General features: G+C 42.4%; 1 protein-coding gene across 3 annotated transcripts in view; it reads left to right on the top strand.

Annotated features, from left to right (window-relative positions):
* pdzrn3b (PDZ domain containing RING finger 3b) overlaps nt 1-17781 on the top strand; it is a 98557-nt gene extending 80776 nt beyond the window's left edge. For 2 of the 3 annotated variants that reach the window (XM_044349200.1, XM_044349199.1), the window contains 7 exons: nt 10861-11114; nt 12121-12208; nt 13713-13811; nt 14123-14185; nt 14425-14526; nt 14768-14884; nt 15376-17781. In XM_044349200.1, coding sequence (XP_044205135.1) covers nt 10861-11114; nt 12121-12208; nt 13713-13811; nt 14123-14185; nt 14425-14526; nt 14768-14884; nt 15376-16887 — 2235 coding nt within the window. In that variant the 3' untranslated portion in view covers nt 16888-17781. Of the gene's footprint in view, nt 1-5701; nt 5990-10860; nt 11115-12120; nt 12209-13712; nt 13812-14122; nt 14186-14424; nt 14527-14767; nt 14885-15375 lie in introns of those variants that run through there. The other variant, XM_044349201.1, reaches the window with a different exon arrangement.
* Nucleotides 17782-19778: the final 1997 nt, after the last annotated feature.

Raw genomic sequence — 19778 nt, 5'->3', positions numbered from 1 at the left:
AGAAGAGATGACAGAAGATGTCTGGTGCGCCATGCATGAACAAAAAGAAAAAGAAATGGTTTTTTTTTTTTTCCTGTACTTCATCTCAAAGGATTGTGAGGAGTAATAGTGATGCTTTTTGAAGTGTATGAGGAGTCATGGAAGAATTTGTCATTCCACCCAATTTTCAGCTGGGTCACTTTTTCTTTTATCGGGTTGTTTTTCAGATGTGGAAGCGATTTTAACCCTTTTTCTTTTCTAAAAACTTGTCTCACACTAAAAGCATCACTCAACAAAACCATCCGACAACTGCGATTACCTACATTTTCCTTTAATCTGTGAAACTAAAAATACAACTGACAAGTACAGGTTCTCCTGTTGTTTAGCTGGAGAGAAACACAGCTCTAGTTTAGAAGTCTCTGTTTTTGGTAGTCACCAGGTGGATCTGACTTGAGATTGGACTCAGGTGATATCTTGTGTTTGTAATTGTTTTGCCTTTAATTCAGAGTATGATTCAATTAAAGAATAAAACTTGGAGCTTCATTGTTTGTCTTTTTACCCAAGGTTTTTGATGGCCTTTGTCAATGTAGACAGCACAGCACAGCACTACAGGTCAGACAAACCAGTCCTGCCCTGTGACACACTTTTGCATGTTTAATCATTAGGTGTGTCCTACTAGAACGTGCATCCATGGACTTTTACTAGTAGCGCTGGTTAATGATGTCTGAGTTCAGGCTTTGCAGTTCAGACTCTTTTTTTTTTTTTTTTTTTAATCTATCCCGTCAGGCCTGCATTCACCATGTGTTGCTGCAGGATATTGTAAGGATTTTGTTTAATCATTGGGATTGAATTTGTGATTGTCCGGAAATTGTGTATCTCTGCAAAGTGCATTAGAGTCACATTTGTAATAAGTATTGGCTGTGCAAAAGTTTTTTTCCCCTTTTTGTAGTACAAATTATTTCATAACACAAGGAAATATATGCTTTGAAGCGACTAGGTCTCAGTTTCTGGTAAGGTACTAAAATAATGTTCATGGTCAGCTGAAATACTTACATGTTAAATTTGTTAATGAAAACTTGACTTGCCCTCAAGGGCTTGTAACTTGACTGGAGACTTGTCATCAGACAGTGGTTCATAGTGAGTGCTATGTTGATCATGGCCACACAACTAAAACATAAACCATTTCTATTCACACATTGACAGTGTGTGTGCATTTTTGCGGTGCACGTTCCTCTGTAGCTGTTCATGGTAGAGTAGGTGGTGATGGATGAAATTTGTGTGAGTACATCCTCAGCTTGTACTCCTTGGGGGGGGGGGGGGGATTCTGGGGAGTCTTATTTCTCCTCACTGATAATACAAGCAGATCCTCTTGATCGGTGAGCCTGGCACGGCGCCCACTCTGCTCTCCCCGTCAACCCTCTGAGGATTTAATAATCCATGAACACTTGAAATCTTTCCAGTTCATTAAACACCTTAGCTCTAAGTCCCATGTTGGAAGCATGGAAAATATGGTTTTGCACTATTTTATAAAAGTCAGCAGACTGTATCTCATTCTTTACCTGGAGCTATTTTATCAGTCCTGGCAGAATTAGAACTACTCGCTTGACTTGGTAACTTTTGCAGTCTGTTTGGAAAGAATTAATTAACAGGCTGTTATTTTCTCCAAGGAATTGCTCTTATGCAGATTTTTGTGTACAGCGCTGATATCAAACGTTGTTACAGTCTATTAAGAGCAGCCCACGCAGCTTTCAAGATAAGCGTTTTCCCTTTTCGTTATGATCATTAAAAGCCTGAGCTGTAGCAGCCTCGGTGTTCCCTTTTAAACTTGACCCTTCTGACAGCGGTGAACCCCTCGGCCCTTTCTTCAAAGCTAAAGGTAAGCACCATGTGGAGATGTAAGCTCAGCTGCTTTTGTCAGGGACTTAAAGGTAGAGGCCTTGGAAACTCTGTTTGACAGTCCTAGGGCTCTTAATCTCTCCAGAAGCACTCTGTAATGGCTGTGGCGCCGTGCTGCGGCTCTTCCAAGACCCAAAGCTTAATTAGAGCCTCAGCACAAACTGGCTATTGAGGCTCTGATCCACGCTGAACTGATCCAGACTATTGTTTGCCTACTAAGTCCTTTGCTTTGCTAGGTCTCCCTTTCTGTATCTGCCTTTCTCTGGCTATTTATCTCTCCCAGTTCCCCGCAGAGGAACAGCATCTTAAACCAAAAAAAAACGATTGATCTGCTGAGCAAAAGAAGTTTACAAATGGGCCCATTGGAACATTTCCTATCTGAGGCTTTCCAAGTGCCAGTGCCTAATTAGCCATATTTCTGATTGAAGGCTGTAAAGATGTCACGCTCAGCTCAAGAAGCCAAGTTGTCACCGTGCCAGATGGTCTCAGTATGACATCTTCTCAATCAGACAGACAGAAATATTAGATGGAGATATTTGTACAAAACAGGCCCACATCCAGTCAATCCTCTGCTCCCTCTGTCCCACTGTCAGAGACCCCCGTCATCAAAGCAGTTACCAAAAAACAAGGGAACTCGTAGTGATACAGCTCGGCCCGCTAGGCTCCCGGCCCCGTAATGAGGCTTGACACAGGCGGCGTACAGAGACAAAGCAGGGATCACCAGCGCCCGAGCGCGGCCACTGGAGCCTGACACTGTGTGTTTTTAACAACGGCTAAGATCAGCCCTGGTGTGCCGTCACATCTGTTAAACACTGGAGCAGGTGGCTGGCTGCCACAGGGGAGCTCTTACGGGAGCCTGTGTACTTACTGTCGGTCCAAAGGAAATGACAGAGAGGGATCGCAGTCACAAAAGAGACGTAACAAGATCCCCATAAACAGCCGAAGAAAAACTCAAACTATGAGTGAGCTTTGAGAGCATATTGAATCAGAATGTTGATGTAGAGAGGAGATGTAAATAGCACCAGGCAACATTTTTTTCAGCTCAGAGGAGCAAAACAATCCCCAAATCAAGATTTTTTGCTGAAATTATTGTAATGTTCACAACTAAGATATGGAAATGAACCAAATATTAGGGTTTGGAGAAAAGGCAATATATATACTGTGAGATGAGAGATTTTGCTTTTGGTTAGACTGAATTGCAACTTCACTTCATTCATTCAGCCTGACAATGCTTTGTTTCGGGTAACCAACGTCATTTTCAGTCGAAACTGACTCATTTCTCCAACCAGTCGTCAATGGCCACAACACCAGACCTAGCGTTTGAATCGCTAAACAGATCTGACATGTTTCATGATTCAAGGGTCTGGAACCAGGCCATCCATGTGTTTAAGTCCTTTCAATTTTTTTTTTTTTTTCAGTTATTTAATTAACAGAATTATCCAAAAACAGACATGCACATGTGATTATTTATTACTCATAGGACATATACTCTTTTATCCTTCACCAACATGCAAACAACACCACATAGTTTAAACAGAGATGATTCCATGTGCTAGATATTTTGCAAGCTCATTGGCTAAACAGGAAATCAGCACAACTGTGACCCATAGTGGAGTCACAGATGTTAGCTTGTGGTGTGCTGCACACCACACATGAGTCAGCCTGATCTTTTTAGAAGGAGGCTTGAACGGGATGATTTCGACAATGAATAGTCCTCGTCACATTTTCTGCCTCAAATAAGAGGTTTGTTTTTTCATAATTCATTGCTCTTAGTTCGCAACAATCAGCTATTGTTTCACAAGAGCAGCATCTCGTTAACCTGATAGTCACGGTACATGATTATGAGTTTGCTGAAATTAGTGTACATGCATCTTTAAGTGCCTCATTTGTATATACACCCTGTAATGAATAAAACATGTGTGGCCCATGTGGGATGTGAGCAGTTGTTCAATAGCTTCAAGTTGTTGGGCACATTTGAATGATTAAGGATGATTATTTCTCATTATCAGGCTGTATAAAGGAGCCCCTCCCAGCAGTCTTCATTATGTGTCACTAACAATGTGATTTAGACTCAACCGTGGATGCCACCTGCATCGAGGGAGCTACGTTCCCTCTGCGGAGATGAGAATTATCCCATAGTTTGGGGTTTTCGTATCATGTCCGCTCCCTCTCTCTCCTCCTTCTTCCAGTGAGGTGTATCTCTGTGCAGCTGTGTTTGATCACAGCTGGAGCAAACTTGACTTGAACAAACAGATTTGGCATTGAGCTGTGACACCTCAGAGGGGATGGGTGTGCATGTTTTATTGTGTGTGTGTGTGTGTGTGTGGAGGTGCTAAGGCTAATGAGGGGATGTCTGCCTGAGGTAGTGGGGTGAGATAACGGTGCTGATGAAGCAGAACACGCACCAGGGTCTCAGTTCGTTTGCTGATTTTACCTTCCCCCATGAACTCCACCTTTCACTTTGCTCTATACTATACACTTTGCTCATATCTGCACTGAGGGACAGCTGCTTTCTAGTCTTTTCTAATGTACATTATTGATGTTAGGTTTATATACACAGCATCTTTTATTGTTTGACTCCACAAGCTTTCCATTCATCATGTTTACTGTCTATTTGCATGGTTATCTGGTTTATCAGCTTTACTTTATGCACTGTACCTCACTCTCCTGTGTGCAACTTGGCTTTCATGTTGTGTCTTTACTCAGGAACATGCTTTAAGGCTTTGAATCTGCCTTTCAGCCCTGATCATTTTGGAGTAGTTTCATCTTTTAATTCAAAGTTTTTGTCTGCAGATTTGGGTCGAGGCTGTGTCACTATTTTTGTTCGAATAATAACATGATGATGATGATACTGCAGGTGGGCGAAGGGCTTTTACCAATTCCCTGAGCCAGAAAATCATCCCATCCATTTAATTTTTAAATTAACGGGCTTTTATTAGTACTCATTCAAAAACACAGTGAATTAAATATTCTATTGTACTGGGGCTTAAAAGAAAAAGAAAAAGAAATAGTAGTCAAATAAAATTCAGAAGCTCCCTGACGCATACCTCCCACCTTAAGTTATGTTCACTGGACCAGAGAGAGGCAGCAGGAAATGTACGGAAGTGATTTGGGTTCTTAATTGATCAACTGTGGATAACACAATGTCCCATGCTTAAATCAGATTAGGTGAAAGTAAACAGTGGTGTCTCTTTCAGCCAGCATTAAGTTTTTAGCTGTTTGTTCTGTAATCCTCAGTAAGCTCGCACGCTGCGGTAAATAAAGACCGCTGTGTTTTCAAGCCTCACACCATGGAAAGTTGTCTGTCGAAAGGAATATGTGCAGATTTAAAGACACACTTAAAAGCATGTGTGTGCATCCACACACACATACACACACACACACACTTTGAAATCACTGGCTGGTCCTTGAATTTTATTCCTTTTGTATGAAAATGGTTAAAAGTGAAATAAAAGAGGGATTAACTCTGTTTTTCAAGCTGAATGACCCACATTCAGACTGCTACTCAAACACTATATAGGCCCCCCGAAAATAAGCCTTCATGCTCTCTATCACGTCAGCACTCCTCTCTGTTCTGAAATACAGACTTTGAAGAATTTGTCTAAGAAGTGTACCCGACCAGAAAGAGGAGGCGAGCACCCTGGCTCTCAAGACTTTTTAAAAGGCTTGTCTATAGAGTGAAGTTCCCAGGGTTTTCTCTGTCCATCTCTGAAAGGCACCGTTAGGCTGGCAGAGTTTCCACTCTGTTCACCTCACTCAGGCTCGGACTGGCAATCTGGCAATTCTGGCAAGTACCGGAAGGGCTGGCCCACATAGTGGGCCGCAACACCACCACCAGCAATAAAAAAAAATCCCCACAAAAAGTCCAGCAGGTGATACTGCTAACATTAATTCATGTCGTGACAGTGTTAACAGCAGTGCTAGGCCAGAGGGGATTCATCATATTGAGTGCAGCTTTTCAACTTCAAAATGCATCAAGAATAGATTACGGAGCACTACATCACAAGAGCTTAGTGAAGCGTTCATGCTTATGGCTACAGAAAAAGATATTTTTATGGCTTTGGACACTGATAGCAGAGGAGTGCACTGGTGAGACGTCTTCTCACCACCTAAGGTAGGACATGCCATTCTACTTGCCGCTTAAGGCCGCTGTGTTATGCTGTTTTTTTAAATGATGTCAGCTGGTTAGTCACTCTTGGTCCGCTCCAGTAGGATGCAGGCATGCTGCTTGTCACAGCCTGACAATAGCAGTGTTGGTAGCATGAAATCCTGACATTTAAGCCTGATGTGTGAATTGAATCAGATCAGCTGCGCACACAATGTCAGCTGATTGACTAATAATGCTGTTAATGTCTAGTTTCCGACACATTTCCGGATCGTCATTAGGCCAGGCCTATAGGAACGCTTTTGTTCAGTGTGAGAATGAAGTTTTGGTTATTTTGTTTCATGATGACAGCATTGCATTTTATCATAGACTACATTCATGACTGTTTTATGACAATATATGATTATGTCATATTTGTTTTATTTGTGAAGTTATGGATTAAGTTTGCCGAGAGCTGGGTTGCCCATATCAATTGTCAAACAAATAAAATCCTAAGTGTGCCTCTTAGGGTGCCGACTTTTTCTCTAGACTATTTATTTAATACATTATTTTATGAAACTCTGTAAGTACACCTGTAGTTAGGGTGCCAACTTGATATCTATTGCTTAGCCTATATGTTATAAATAGCCTGACATTGCTTTTTGCAACTCATAAGTGCATATGTTGGGGAATAATGGGGCCAGTCCAGATGAAAATCGCGTCAGGGTCGGATTTTGTTCCCTGTCCGACCCTGACCTCAATGCTTCTGTTTCCCCAAGGAACAGAAACACTGGCTCTTTAATGATGTTCTTCTCCTCTTTATTAAAGGATTACGTGGTGATTGAATGGCTGTATCAAAGACTAATGTTATACAACACTGTCAGTGAATTGACTTAATGTCCTGCAAAACCTTTTCCTGCATGATAATGATTAGAGGAGTTAATTGTGTTACTGCCATAATGGTGCTTTTCATAGTAGTGTAGTCTCTGTCAATGATATTTTTTTTTATTTTTTGTGGTCACATATTTAACAGCGTTTGGATGTTTGGTGTCTGTCTTTTTTGTTTGCCTTTCCAAAACCAAAAACACTGGAGCAAAAGTGTAAGGAATGAATTAAACTGTGTGTGCTGCTTTAAACTGCTTTAACGTTAGCATAACACTGCATGTCCGGCTACCTAGCGTGTTACCTACAATAGTAACCGAGCATTACTTCCCGGGCAAAGGAGCATTTCATGCTACATTATTTTGTGGGGTAACAAGTTATGTAAAAAAAAAAAAAAAAATGCTAACAATAGTAAATACACTGTGTAGTATTTTCTAACTGTGTGGAAGCTGGACCTGAATGCTATATCTGAGTGTAACATTAGCCTTAGCAGCTCTTTATTGGATTTGGGGACATTCACATGGCAGCAACCCTGGTGCTGCGTTTCCCAAACACACTAGCCTGTCACATTTCTCTGGTAATGTTACAAATGAAACATACTGTTTGAAAAATATGGGGGTACTCTAACACATGCTATAAGCTTAAACCCCGTCTTACAGCGACTCAAAGGGGACACAGCACCTCAAATGCAGAAATACGCAAACAGAAAAGTCAGTTACAGTTTTAAAGTGCATCTGTTGTGCAAGAATGGAAAGCTTGACAGCCATAGCAACAGTAACAAAGGAGGAGGGGATTTAGCAAACAGTCAAGTCAATTTCATTTCATGCAGATATTATTTTCTTTGTTAGTTTTTTGTTATGAGAGTTCTCATGAATAAGAAGGCTCAATTTCTAAGAGATTACCTGATTAAATAAAGAATAAATGTAAACCTACCATAATAACACTTTACCATACCATGCCATGAGATAGAGCTCTCTGCCTGGGAGATAAGCATCTTTGGCAGCAGGTTAGCAGTCAGTGAATAGACACACACACGCAGACACACACACACACACACACTAGCTCCCACATCAACATCTCAATTCAGCTTGATTTGCGTTCCAGGGATGATACCACGCCGGGGCTCCCAGCACGACTCACCCCTGCTGCCCCTAGTTATTACCCAGAGGGCTGAAGACTGACACAGCTACTGCATGAACAGTCCGGGAAAACTGAAATCCTGAATTGTTCTGAAACGGCCTCAACCAAATCCCGCACAGGCCTACAGGTCCCCGAATTTACTGTTGCTTCACAGGTCAAATGTGATATTTTAATTTAAAAAAAAGGCTGCGAATAACAAAGCCACAGCTGTGTAAATTCCTCACCAGACACTGACACAGCAGACGTGAGATTTAGACCTAATTAGTATTCCTTTAAGTAGGGCCTTGCTGCCTTCTTGTCATTAAAATGGATTTAACAGAGACCCCTCTCAGAGGATGCACCAGAGGTTGACAAAGTAATTTCTGCATGACAGTCATCATTGCTTTACGTCAACATGAACAACAGTTCAAGTGTAGCCTCCAATTACAGTGAAGGAGTATTCAGTGTACTAAAAGTGTTAAAGTCTGGTTATTTCGGCTCATTACCACATTAACTTGTTATAAATTGAGTTTTCCGTGTTCACAAGCAGCTGAACTGTCTCTGTGTTAAGGCTCGGGGTTAATATGGCATAGTTGGAGAGCTCAGCGGTGGTGAAGCAGTGTGTATTGTGTCGGGGGAGTGTTGTGTGTTTTTTCCCAGTGTGCTGCAAAGGGCCGCTCCGTGTCAGAGGTGAGCGCAGTGAATGGAGGCCGTGGGACCCCCTCCACAGCTGGGAGGAGACTCCCCCCATTGAGAGCACTGAGGCAGAATGCTCTGGGCTCAACAAGAAGGGGGCTAAAGGCTTTGTCTCTGGTTCACTGCCTTCAAGTAGCCCCGGGATTCCTGGCAACCAGGTTTGACTGCTGGAGCCGGCATGCAGAGAGAAGAAAGCACAAAGGCGCTTGTATTCCTCAGCTGATGTGCAACATCGTGGCATGCTGTGGGAAACAAACGGGGATGAGGATGAGAGGGCTTGTGTGATGTTAGGAAGGCGTATTATTGATAACAGCAGTAACAACAAATGGGAATTGAGTTGTCTTTTTTTTTCTTTTTTTTAATTGTGATATTACTTGTTTTGATGGTTCAGCTCACAGTCAAGGTTATTGTGCTTTGGTCCACCAGTGGTCTTAAATCTCAAGGTTGTTGTTTTTTTTTTTCTCAGTAGGATTTCTTACATTAGTATTCTCCAGTATGAGAACTCGCTTTTCTCAATGTCAAATTATTCAGAGGGAACTGCAAATAAATGAGCTGTTAATTTTTTTGGCCAAGTTTTGATGTAGAAGAAGTGGAAGTTTAAGTCCACTGAGATGATCCAATTATCCTGCAGGCCTAGGATTAGCATTAATCTGCTCTGGTTATTAGTCGGCACATAGCCTCTTCTGACTTCTGCATTAAGTTCCTTCCTTTTCCTGCCTTCCTCATCCTTCCTCTATAAGCACACACACACACACACACACACACGCACAAGCTCAGTGCCTTTGATTTCTATATGTACTCCTCTAAAGAAATATGTGCTCAGCTTTTACATTGTCTGGGTCAAAGTCAGGTTTGGTATAGGCTATATACTGCATTCAGTCCCTGGAGGCGGTGTAATATCGCTGCTGCTCCTGATGGGCAGCGCCACAGTTAAGTCTGCAAACTATGACATGAATTCGAATGAGACAGCCACAGCCAGAGGCAGATACACCAACCATCCACATGTTTATCAGAAAATGAATCCTCAAATACGGTCTTGCATGTATGTTAGATGTCAGGGAAGGTGAGAGGGGACACTAAAGATTTATGACACTCCTAATGACCTGCAACACTGTATGCTCTTGCTGGAAAGTAAAGTATTCTAAGGAGGCTTTGAGCCTGTGTGTGTGTGTGTCTGCAGTGGAGAGGCAGGAGGAGAGGAGACCATGGGAGCTTGTGAAATGAGAAGAGCCCAAGGCTGAGATCCTATCAAAGCTCTCAACACATCCAGGAATCACAAACCAACAAATTCCGTATGATTTGGTGATTGAAAGCGGAACAGCAGCTCTGTGTAAACCCTGATAAAGCCAGTGTGATGACCCAGGATGCAATATGCATGCGGGCGCCTGCGGGGGACCTCCACTCTTAATAAAGTTCAGGCTACTGCTTTTTTTGAGTCTTATGTCTCCTTTTTTTGTTCCCACAGTAGTTGCTTTGGTGAGCCTCCAGTGACATGATGGCATTTGGGCCGGAGCGAAAAATCTCAAATTTAATCCGTGCACTCTGCCTGACATTTTGGACAAAATAGATCTGTGTGCAGACTTAAGTCTTTTTTATTTAACTTTAAGTCGCATTGGATCCGGTGACACATTCTATTGAGAGCGGGGACTTTAGAGGGTCTGTGCTCATCTTTCATCAGCACACAGAGGCCTTAAATGGCTCAACCAAACTTAATTAGCCTCTTCTCTGTGACACGCTGCAGCCTTTTGCTCAAATTAATCTTTTCAGGTTAACACGCGGGACCCACTCCACTGTCTCTGACGGGAGGTCAAATTTATCCTCTGCTGAGAAATTACTTAGCTAAATGAGGGCTCCTCCATGCAGCCTCAGCTAATGACCTTGATTAATTAAAGAGAGACTCTTCCTAATTAAGGTCTTATTCTACTTGGTCCAACTGTGACCCTGTAAAACAAGCTGAGGCAGTAATGACTCATTTCTCAAACAGAATATTGCTGCTGTGTTTGTGTGGGCGCAGTGCTTCATGCGAGGCCTTAATCATCTGAGATAATGATTGCATCAGTCTGGTATAATGAATATCTTCTTCAGTCTAACAAAGCCCGTATCTTTTGCGTCATCTTGTTTCAGTTGTTTCCTCTCCGTCAGGAAATACAGGCAGAATCCTTTTGCTGATTCTTTTCTGTCTACTTCTCACCCTTTCCCTCCAGGTCAATGGCAAGGACCTCTCTAAGGCCACCCATGACCAGGCGGTGGAGGCCTTCCGCACCGCCAAGGAGCCCATCATGGTACAAGTCCTGCGCCGGGACCCGCACCCCAAACTGGTCAGCCCCACCGCTGACACCCAGGTCTCGGATATCAGCACCCAGACCGACATCACCCTTCAGCACATCATGGCCCTCACCAAGCTGCCTCCCCCTTCACCCCCCATGACAGTGCTGGAGGAGTATCTGCTGCCAGAGGAGTGAGTACCAACTCAGTTGATGAGGAACTAGAGATAAAGCCAGATTCTGCAGTGTGATAGTGTGCTGGTTACTGGAAAAGGAACCTGACCATCCCACTCACATTTGATTCCCCAGTGCCACGCTTTGCTCTAAATGGCCAGACTTGGCTGGCTATCTGATGGGTCGAAAATTAGTTTTAGGACTTGGAAATTTTTATAGCAGCCAGATATAGAGAACTGAGGTCTAATAAGCACAGACTCCAGCAAGAAACTGACTTTAAAAAGCCAGCATTTAATTGCAGTGTCGCTTTGGTACTTTAAAAAGAAAAAAAGTATGAAACATGTTTTTATGTCTGCTGTAGAGAGACTTTTTTTAAGAATGTTCGTTTTTATTCAAGAGGATACCGGGAATCTTTGGTGTCAGAACTCAGCAATATTGAAAAAGTGACTTAACTCTTAGAAACAATCAGACCTTTCACCCTAACAGTTAATTAAGAGAGTGACACCTTATCTTCTTCACCAGACCACACCGCTGTGATCACAAAGGATGTGTCTGAAGTTTGAGGGGAAAATGTCCCTGTCACTTTCAGGAGATGACAGCTCCTCCAGGGCATACAGCCACATTAAAATGATGCCTCTCTTCATCTGTATTTGCATATTCCCAAATTGCGCCTGTTGTTTCTGTGTGTGTTTTAGGCCCCGGAGCTCTGAGAGTCTGGCTACATTTTCTACTCTGTGGCAGCAGCAGTTGCCCTTTAATGAATAATCGTGATTTCTTTAAGTGATTTGTGAGAGTCAAATTAATAACGCAGCATGTTAATTTGTGATTATCCTCCGGGTATAGCTACAATATATCTGATTCAAGTGTGATTTCTACACTCAGTTCCTATTATTTCCTCTCCGCTTCTCATTTAATTTTCAAACTCTGGGGCGAAATTAAATCCAGATTGACAAATGTGTTAGTGGGTGTGTTAAATTAGCATTCCAGTCTTTTTCAGTTTATCTTAAACTCTTTTTCATTTCTCAGGCATCCTCCTGGGCATGCGTACTTTGACCCCAATGATTTCCTGGAGGGCATACAGCAGGACATAGAGCGTGAGGAGCTGGAATATGAGGTAAAACACCACCTCCTTCCCTCCTTTTCCACTGTCTTCTCAATGAAGATCTACACTCAGAAAGCAGTGCATTATTGCTCCATAAGCAGACCCGTGGCAGCCTCTGTGTCTCCAGTCCAATGGCCTTGCTGGCAGCCACAAGTCCCGATATATCATAGTTATTGATAGGGCACTCCTCCCTACATACAGACACTGAGATGTAGGCCAGACAGGAATCAAATAGCTGGTTTGTTCCAGCAGATGCACAACGGTGACATCATTACTTATTAGTGACAAGGCCTAATAAGTCTTCGAAACGAGGCCCGGTAGATAATTAGATGGCACAAATAATAGGTCTGCAGTGATGAATCTGATGATGGACGTTAACAATGCCTGGATGAGGCCATAATGTAGCCGGGGGTAAGAGGACTCTAAAGCCTTTGTTGTGCTCCGTCAGTGACCTCCGTCAACCCTGACCCCCTCTACCGCTAAACCCCAGCCACCTACTGCTTGATATTAATAATATCCATGCAGCTATGAGGACAAGAGAACAGAAAGTTGAAGTTCAGGGCGGCTAATAGCAGATGCACAGCAGACTAATACTGACTATCCTCAGTGTCCTTGTAGAGTGACTCTTTGTCTTAGAAATGAAAGGCTGAGAAACAATCTAGTGATGCTGTGTTTGTGTCAGAATCTGTTTCGTTTAATGTCCCGCAATCATGCTTTGTCACTCATTGTCAATCATTTTGTTTCGAATTTGATCAGAAAAGATATCACGTTTGTCCAAGTGACTACTAGTAGTGAATAAAAGCAAGTTGATTATATGAAAAATCTCTCTTTTTGAAATGTACTCTATGATACCTCATTTGTTTAATATGCGCAAAAACCAAAGTGTAAAAACAACAAGTTGAGGTTTTACGAGAGGTCATGTGCCAGACCTTTGAATAGAGAAAACTAGCTGTTTCCAGTCTTTATGCTAAACTAAGCTAACTGGCTGCTCGCTTTGCTGTAGCTTTATATTTAGCATACAGACAAAAGAGCAGTACTTCTTGTCATCTAACTCTCTACAAGAAAGCCAATAAGTATATTTCCCAAAAATGTAAAAACTATTCCTTTGAGAGGCGCTTCATCATTCAGCCGCGACCCAGTTTTTTGGGGGCTTAACCCTCGCAGATCTTGTCCTCTGCCCTCGAAGAACAGCACAGCCAGTATCTCTATCTGTATCTGTGAGATTACAGGTGTTGACAAGTGAAAAACGGGACTCTGTCCGTCTGCAGTCCACTGCATCATCTCTCATTCTGTCAGTGGGCCTCTGAGAAAGCCAATGTCTTCCCTGTGTCCAGCTGAAAGATTCATTACCGTGATTGATAGATCACTGTTGCTCCGTGATCCCATTTGGTAGTCGATATATTTAGTCTGTCCAGACAAACATGGGCAAAAATTCAACTATTTTCTCCTCAATCTTGGGGGAAAAACCAATTACTTAAGACGTGTGGGATATTAATTTGTCCATGTGTCTCACCAGGAGGTGGATTTGTACCGAGCCAACATCCAAGACAAGCTTGGCCTGACGATCTGTTACAGGACTGATGATGAGGATGAAGCTGGGATCTACATTAGTGAGGTATGTGGTATTGCTCTCCTCTTTCTAATCACTTCTGGGTGCTCTATAAATTATATATTATACATCTCACTCACTCCAATTTTATTTCATTTTCTTACTCTCTGATTGTTGCATCTCTTTTTTTGATAATTCTTGGTGACTTAGGAAGTGAAGCTTCTTTAAACTTCTGCTCTAAGTCAGAAATGTACCTGCATGCCAAAAATGAATTGGTAAAACACAAGACAGGGTGCTCTGTGGGTGGACAAAATCAGGCAGATGTTAACCTCCTTCTTGATTTATTCTTTTTATGTTTTATTCTCTATTTACTTTAGATTGATCCAAACAGCATTGCTGCAAAAGATGGCAGAATTAGAGAAGGGGATAAAATCATCCAGGTAAGATCTCTATAATCTCTGCAGAGGAAGCTGCTTGCTTGTAAACGAATCACCAATATTTTTTAAAAAAAAGGATTTTACCTACTTTGAGAGCTGTAGTTTTCACATTTTAGCATTTGATGACATTAAACTTATTTTGCAGGTTGTGGTTAGAATGTAATGTAGCTGTAAGAGTATAAACAGTTATTTCTTTTTAAAAGGATCAAGTATTCTAATATTTCTTTTCTCTGTCCTTCAAGATCAATGGCGTTGAGATCCAAAACCGGGAGGATGCGGTAGCGCTGCTGACCAGTGAGGGGAACCAGAACATCTCTCTGCTGGTGGCCAGACCAGAGATCCAGGTAATTAGGATGTCATTATGGGTGTGAACTCTGTAAAGGTTAATGACAACAAGGCGTTTCATGCTAAAACCTCACATTGTTGCTTTTGGAACCAAATATGTTGTTCTTCAAAGTGAATTCTGTCTCAAACCATTAAACAAAAGAAATTGTAACTCAGAAATGTTATTTTTTTTTAGTTAAACTTTGCTGCAGTTGAATATTTGCGTCTAATGAGGTTTCTCCTCTCCCCACTGTGTCTCAGCTGGACGAGGGTTGGATGGATGATGACAGGAACGACTTCCTGGATGACCTCCACATGGACATGCTGGAGCAGCAGCACCATCAGGCCATGCAGTTCACTGCCAGCATGCTGCAGCAGGTACGCACACACACATACACAGCGTGAAGAGGCAAAGAAGGACTATCAATCTGCACTAACACATATGTAGACTACTCTGGCTGAGCCAATTCTGCAGAGAGTAGCAGCTGTTCAATTGTTTTTAGCAGCTGTCTTTCCATTTGCAGAAGATGGAGAGTGTGACATGTGGAAAAGCACATTGGCAAAAAGAAGGGAAGCACTTTGTTTTTAGGTGTATTTTTAAACAAGGTTTCATGAACAGTTATATGTAAGTTAAAAGTTGTTGTTGTGTAGTAGTAGAATCTTAATATTCTACAGTATTCCAATCATAACTACATTACCCATACTAAAAAATAGTGTTAACCCAAATTATAATTCTTATATTTTTGTATAAAATTACCAAAGTGTCCTGTGTATGTACCCCCTATAACACTTTCCATTCACATTCAGTGCACTTTCTTTCACCTTGGATGCAGAACTATTCCTGAGCTGTTTGCTGTCTGTCTTTACAGAAGAAGCACGAGGAGGATGGCGGCACTACAGACACAGCCACGCTTTTGTCCAACCACCATGAGAAGGACAGCGGAGTTGGTCGCACAGATGAGAGCACGCGAAACGACGAGAGCTCGGAGCAGGAGAACCTCGCTGACGACCAGACCACGGCCTCCAACACGCTGGGCAGCTGCAGAATGCTGACCTACAGCCAGGACACCCTCGGCAGCACCGACTTGCCCTTCAGCGGCGAGTCATTCATCTCTGCAGACTACGCTGACACCGACTTCCTGGGCATCCCGGCTGATGAGTGCGAGCGCTTCAGAGAGCTCCTGGAGCTGAAATGCCAAATGAGGAACAGTGGAGCGCAGGCTCTGTACTGCCAGAGCGGCGGGGCAGGAGGACAGGACCAGGAGGGTGTGGACAAGGAGCTGGAGCTGCTCAACGAGGAGCTGCGCACCATCGAGCTGGAGTGCCTGAATATCGTCCGCGCTCACAAGATGCAGCAGCTGAGGGAGCAGTGTCGTGAGTCCTGGATGCTCCACAACAGCGGCTTCCGCAACTACAACACTAGCATTGACGCACGCCGTCACGAGCTCTCAGACATCACAGAGCTGCCGGAGAAATCAGACAAAGACAGCTCTAGTGCCTACAACACTGGCGAGAGCTGCCGCAGCACCCCTCTCACTCTGGAGCTGTCTCCAGACAACTCACTCCGTCGAGGAGCAGAGAACCAGGCCGGAGCGTCTGGCTCCAGCAGCTCCAACGGCAGGATGCTCAAACCTCTCCTGTCCCCTGTCCAGGAAGTTTGTGGCTCCAGCCGTAGCAGAGGTTCCTCCAAGGATCCAGATGCCCTGCAGGCAGAGAGCAAGGAGAGGAAGCTGGGAGAGTCCAGTAAGTCTGGGCGGAGCTTTTCCCAACCACACTCGCCTTACAAGCATGCCCACATCCCTGCCCACGCCCAGCACTACCAGAGCTACATGCAGCTGATCCAGCAGAAATCCGCCGTGGAGTACGCCCAAAGCCAGATGAGTCTAGTCAGCATGTGCCGGGACCACATCTCCTCCAACGACCTGGAGCCCAAGATGGAGTGGAAGGTGAAGATCCGCAGCGACGGTACACGCTACATCACCAAGCGGCCTGTTCGGGACAAACTGCTGAGGGAGCGAGCCCTGCGCATTCACGAAGAGCGCAGCGGTATGACCACAGACGATGATGCCATAAGCGAGCTGAAGATGGGCCGCTACTGGAGCAAGGAGGAGAGGAAGCAACACGCCGTCCGCGCCAAGGAGCAGAGGCAGCGCCGCGAGTTCATGAAACAGAGCCGAGCCGATTGTCTGAAGGAGCAGGCCGGTCCAGAGGACAAAAAAGAGCCCAACATCATAGAACTCAGCCACAAAAAGATGATGAAAAAGAGGAATAAGAAAATATTTGACAACTGGATGACCATCCAAGAACTGCTGACCCACGGTACCAAGTCACCAGACGGCACAAGGGTTTACAACTCACTCCTGTCTGTGACCACAGTCTAAGTCCTGCTCTGAGTTCAGGTGGCAGGCCAGCCAGAGGACAGACTGAGTGTAATGGACTGTACATAGGACACTACCAGTTGGGGTAGAGATTCCTGCCTCGTTCAATGTGGCAACATTTTGTAAATAGGAAATAAGGAAAGCCTTTCCTGGACGAACATTTTCCTCTGCTGTGGTGAAGAGAAGGTCCTTTAAATGATGGTTGGACTTGACATGAATCGGACATGGCTGTGAGGATGATTTTTGGAAAAGTTTTTCAAATTCTTTCAATAACCTTTTCTACCTTTGTGCTTGCTCTTTTGAATAATTTTGGAAACAAAAACACAATATCTGACTTTTTGGAAGGTTTTGAAAGTGTGTAAAGACCGTGTGCCATACATAAACAACCAGCATTAACACTATTTTACATTATTTTGTTCGTACTATATATCTCTTATCAGTATTTTACGGTTTTGCATACTCGATGCTTTTATGGAAACAAAATATTGCTATTTTCCTGCGAGGTAGAACACGTAATCCTTTCCAAAAGGACTTTTGTAAATTAAAAAAATAAAATTTTTGTAACAAATCCACTTCTTTAGTTTTAATTTCTCTCCTAATGGTGCTGATTTCCCAAAGTTAATACCACCAGCGACATACCATCTGTTCCATATTGTAGAGATCGTCATAATGTGAGATCATTGTGTATGTACGTATGTTTAGAGAAAGATGTTTCTCACATTGTTGAAATTGAAATGTCAGTGTTTGTTGAAGCACACATTGTAGTCGCTTTTGCTTTCTTAGGGCTTCATGTATTGAACAGAATAACAGCGTAACAAATCCTTAGTTAGCCACACAATTTGATGTCTTGTAAAATGAGAGAAATAATAAATTATTGTTTTATATATGATGAGCTTTCACGTGGTTGGATTTTGTCATTTGTAAGAACTGTTGGATGCACCTGGTCCAGAGTAAGTCAGGAAGTAAATATGAATGAACTTGAATGAACAGTGTGCAGTAGAACAGGTATGACAGTGTGTTTGGGACCAGTCTGAACTATTAAGTCTCTGACATACAGCTCATAATGTGAATGAAGTTTCTTTTTTACTGCTGATGTTCCACTGTTTTGACTCAGAGTTTACATTTACATTAAATCCAGTTGGATCCAATTGGCTCCTCCTGGGCTCATAAGCAGTAATGAAAATGTGTTTGTAGCAACAATAGTCAAGAAGTGAGCCTGATTATTGGTGGTAGTCTTGTTATTAACAAATTTGATTACAGATGGTGTACCTTAACCTTTTTTGTAACAGTAAAAGTTGGATTATATTTTTAAACCAGGAACAAAGTCAAATTTGAGACACATTTTGTCAAGAGAAACCAGCCCAGCACTGATTCTATATAAATGTATCCCATTATTTTTGAGAGCATAAATCCCTGCCAGGTTCCTCTTATTCTCATCATAATCCTTCTACTCAGTTTCAGTTAATACTAATAACTTTAATATGAACTCATGTGTACAAACCTGTGATCCTATCTTTAATTTATCAGGTCAGAGGAACATAAAGCCAAGGGTGGCATTTAACACAGGATATGTATAAATGCAAAAATAACAGAGAACCTTTTTGCTTCTCTCAGCTCATTGTTTTGGTTTTACAGCCCACAACTTTACTTTTTTTGGTTCAAATCACCTTCATTTTCTGCTGCAGCAGGCGGCTGTTTAAGTGAAACAGCTCTAGCTGATGAACATAGTGGAACATTTAGCTCCTAAATAGACAGATATGTCTTCCTCAGGAGTCATGAAGAGTCAAACAGAACCAGTAGGTGAATGAATCAGGTAACCAGAAACTGAGAATGAATGCTAATGCAGCTCTGTGTCTGCTGAATGTATAAATAGGCAACTGTTTTTTCAACAAGTTAGCCATAGCAATTTACAACTTGTCAAACCTAGTTTGTTGTGGAGTGCTGCCCCTAAGTGTCCAAAAACTGATACTTAATGAAATAATCCATTGAGGGACCTACAATATCCCTTAAACAAGACAAACAAGTAAAGGTAATAATAGGTAATAGGTAAGGTGCCATTTCTCATAATAAGATCTTGTTAAATTTCTGTGTAATACTGACATTCAACAAAAGAGGTTTTTATGTCACTACTTCTAACAGTAAATGAATCCACAATTATATGAAGAAATGAGGTGTAAGAATCAAACATCACACTTCTGCATTCTCTCTGTTAACATAAGTAAATAAACAATCACTGATCTCACCTTCACAAGCCATTGCTCCCAGTACAGCACTTTCTTCCCATTACACAGGAATGTGTCACTCCACCTCTTAACTCATGTATGTCATTCCAAAGATGGTCAATATGACAAAAAACAAAGGCTTTTTAACACTTGTTTGATTTGAATCCTTGTTTCTTTTGTGTCATTGCTTAATCAATTCAATTTGAAATTGGGGTTATTTTTATAGCTGTATTATCACCATCTCAGATGACAGATTGGACTGTGCAGAATTTGGTAATACAAACCCCCATACTCTCATATTGAATACATTTTAAAATAGAGGATATGCATTCTTAATGGAATCACAGAATCAGACTCTCTTTTCATGTAACGTCTATTTGCCAACTTATATTCATGATAGTAGAAGTCCTGAGGCACAAAAGAATTCTATTGGCTTTGTCTGTTTCATGTCAGAGCTCAAGTAGGGCAACAGTATGTCAGGCTGGCGTTAGCGTAAAACAATCCAATCAGCAGAGATCCCTGCTGTCCAGATCTGATGCAGCTGAAGGCTGACAACAAAGATTTATCTCTTTTGTCTTTCCCTCACATGGGTCTTGCAATGGTGGCTTCCTTCAGTCATCTTTTATTGCTCTTCCTCAGCCAAGCAAAGTGATCCATCAGTTCATAACTAAG

This window comes from Thunnus albacares, chromosome 4, assembly GCF_914725855.1.
Source record: "Thunnus albacares chromosome 4, fThuAlb1.1, whole genome shotgun sequence".
In the NCBI taxonomy this organism is placed as follows: Eukaryota; Metazoa; Chordata; class Actinopteri; order Scombriformes; family Scombridae; genus Thunnus; species Thunnus albacares.
This window is presented reverse-complemented; position numbering and strand designations above follow the sequence as displayed.